General features: G+C 58.0%; 1 protein-coding gene across 1 annotated transcript in view; it reads right to left on the bottom strand.

The window, feature by feature from the left end:
• The window catches only part of skia (v-ski avian sarcoma viral oncogene homolog a), a gene marked incomplete in the record, with an annotated part of 69,773 nt that overhangs the window by 68,105 nt on the left and 997 nt on the right, over positions 1-671 (bottom strand). Inside the window, 1 exon segment of the mRNA XM_035656199.1 lies at positions 214-671. Coding sequence (XP_035512092.1) covers positions 214-671 — 458 coding nt within the window.

The following is a 671-nucleotide window of genomic DNA, read 5'->3' as shown; positions in this document are numbered from 1 at the left end:
AAGGTTTGTGTGCTGTGCTGTTATGGGGGGGGTAGGCTATAATGCACTGTAAGAAAGCAGAGCAGGGGAAGGAATGGCCATCAAAACGAGCTGCAGTGCATACACTGGAGCCTGGTACTGGGGGAAGGAAAACAAACCAAAAAGCACTTGAAGCGGGACACACACAGGAAAGAAACACGTCCACGGTGAGACAGAGCACGAGGAGCAACTCACCCTGGAGGATGCTTTCCTCTTGTACTTGTTGGCGAAGTCAAATTTCTCCTTGATCTCGTCCAGGAGCTGCTCCAGGCGGGCCTTCTCCTCTTTCCCCGTGTAATCCTGGCCCAGGAGGATGTACGCCCTCCAGTTGGCCGAGTCGAAGCCCCAGTGGCAAGTCCTGTTCTCCTGCGCCTTGTGACTGTGCACCACGAACTTGTGGGTCGGGTACATGAGTCTACAGTCCATGCACTGGATGCACGCTGCGTTGGGGCTGGTGTACAGCTCCGGCACGAACAAGCCCTTGCACTTGCCGAAGCACTCGTGGTAGACTTTGAAGCTCCTCTCGGTGAGCTCCAGCTCCAGCGAGCCTCCGCTCAGCTCCTTCTTGCAGCGCGGCGGGTAGGCGCCTCCGTAGATCAGGGCGTTGCAGAGCCGCTCCGCGTCCGTCTTGGTGATGAGGCCGCAGGACGGCG

This window comes from Morone saxatilis, unplaced genomic scaffold (assembly GCF_004916995.1).
Source record: "Morone saxatilis isolate NCDOM2014 unplaced genomic scaffold, NCSU_SB_2.0 Contig15, whole genome shotgun sequence".
Classification (NCBI taxonomy): domain Eukaryota; kingdom Metazoa; phylum Chordata; class Actinopteri; family Moronidae; genus Morone; species Morone saxatilis.
Note: the sequence above shows the minus strand (reverse complement) of the source record. Positions and strands in the feature narration are given on the sequence as shown.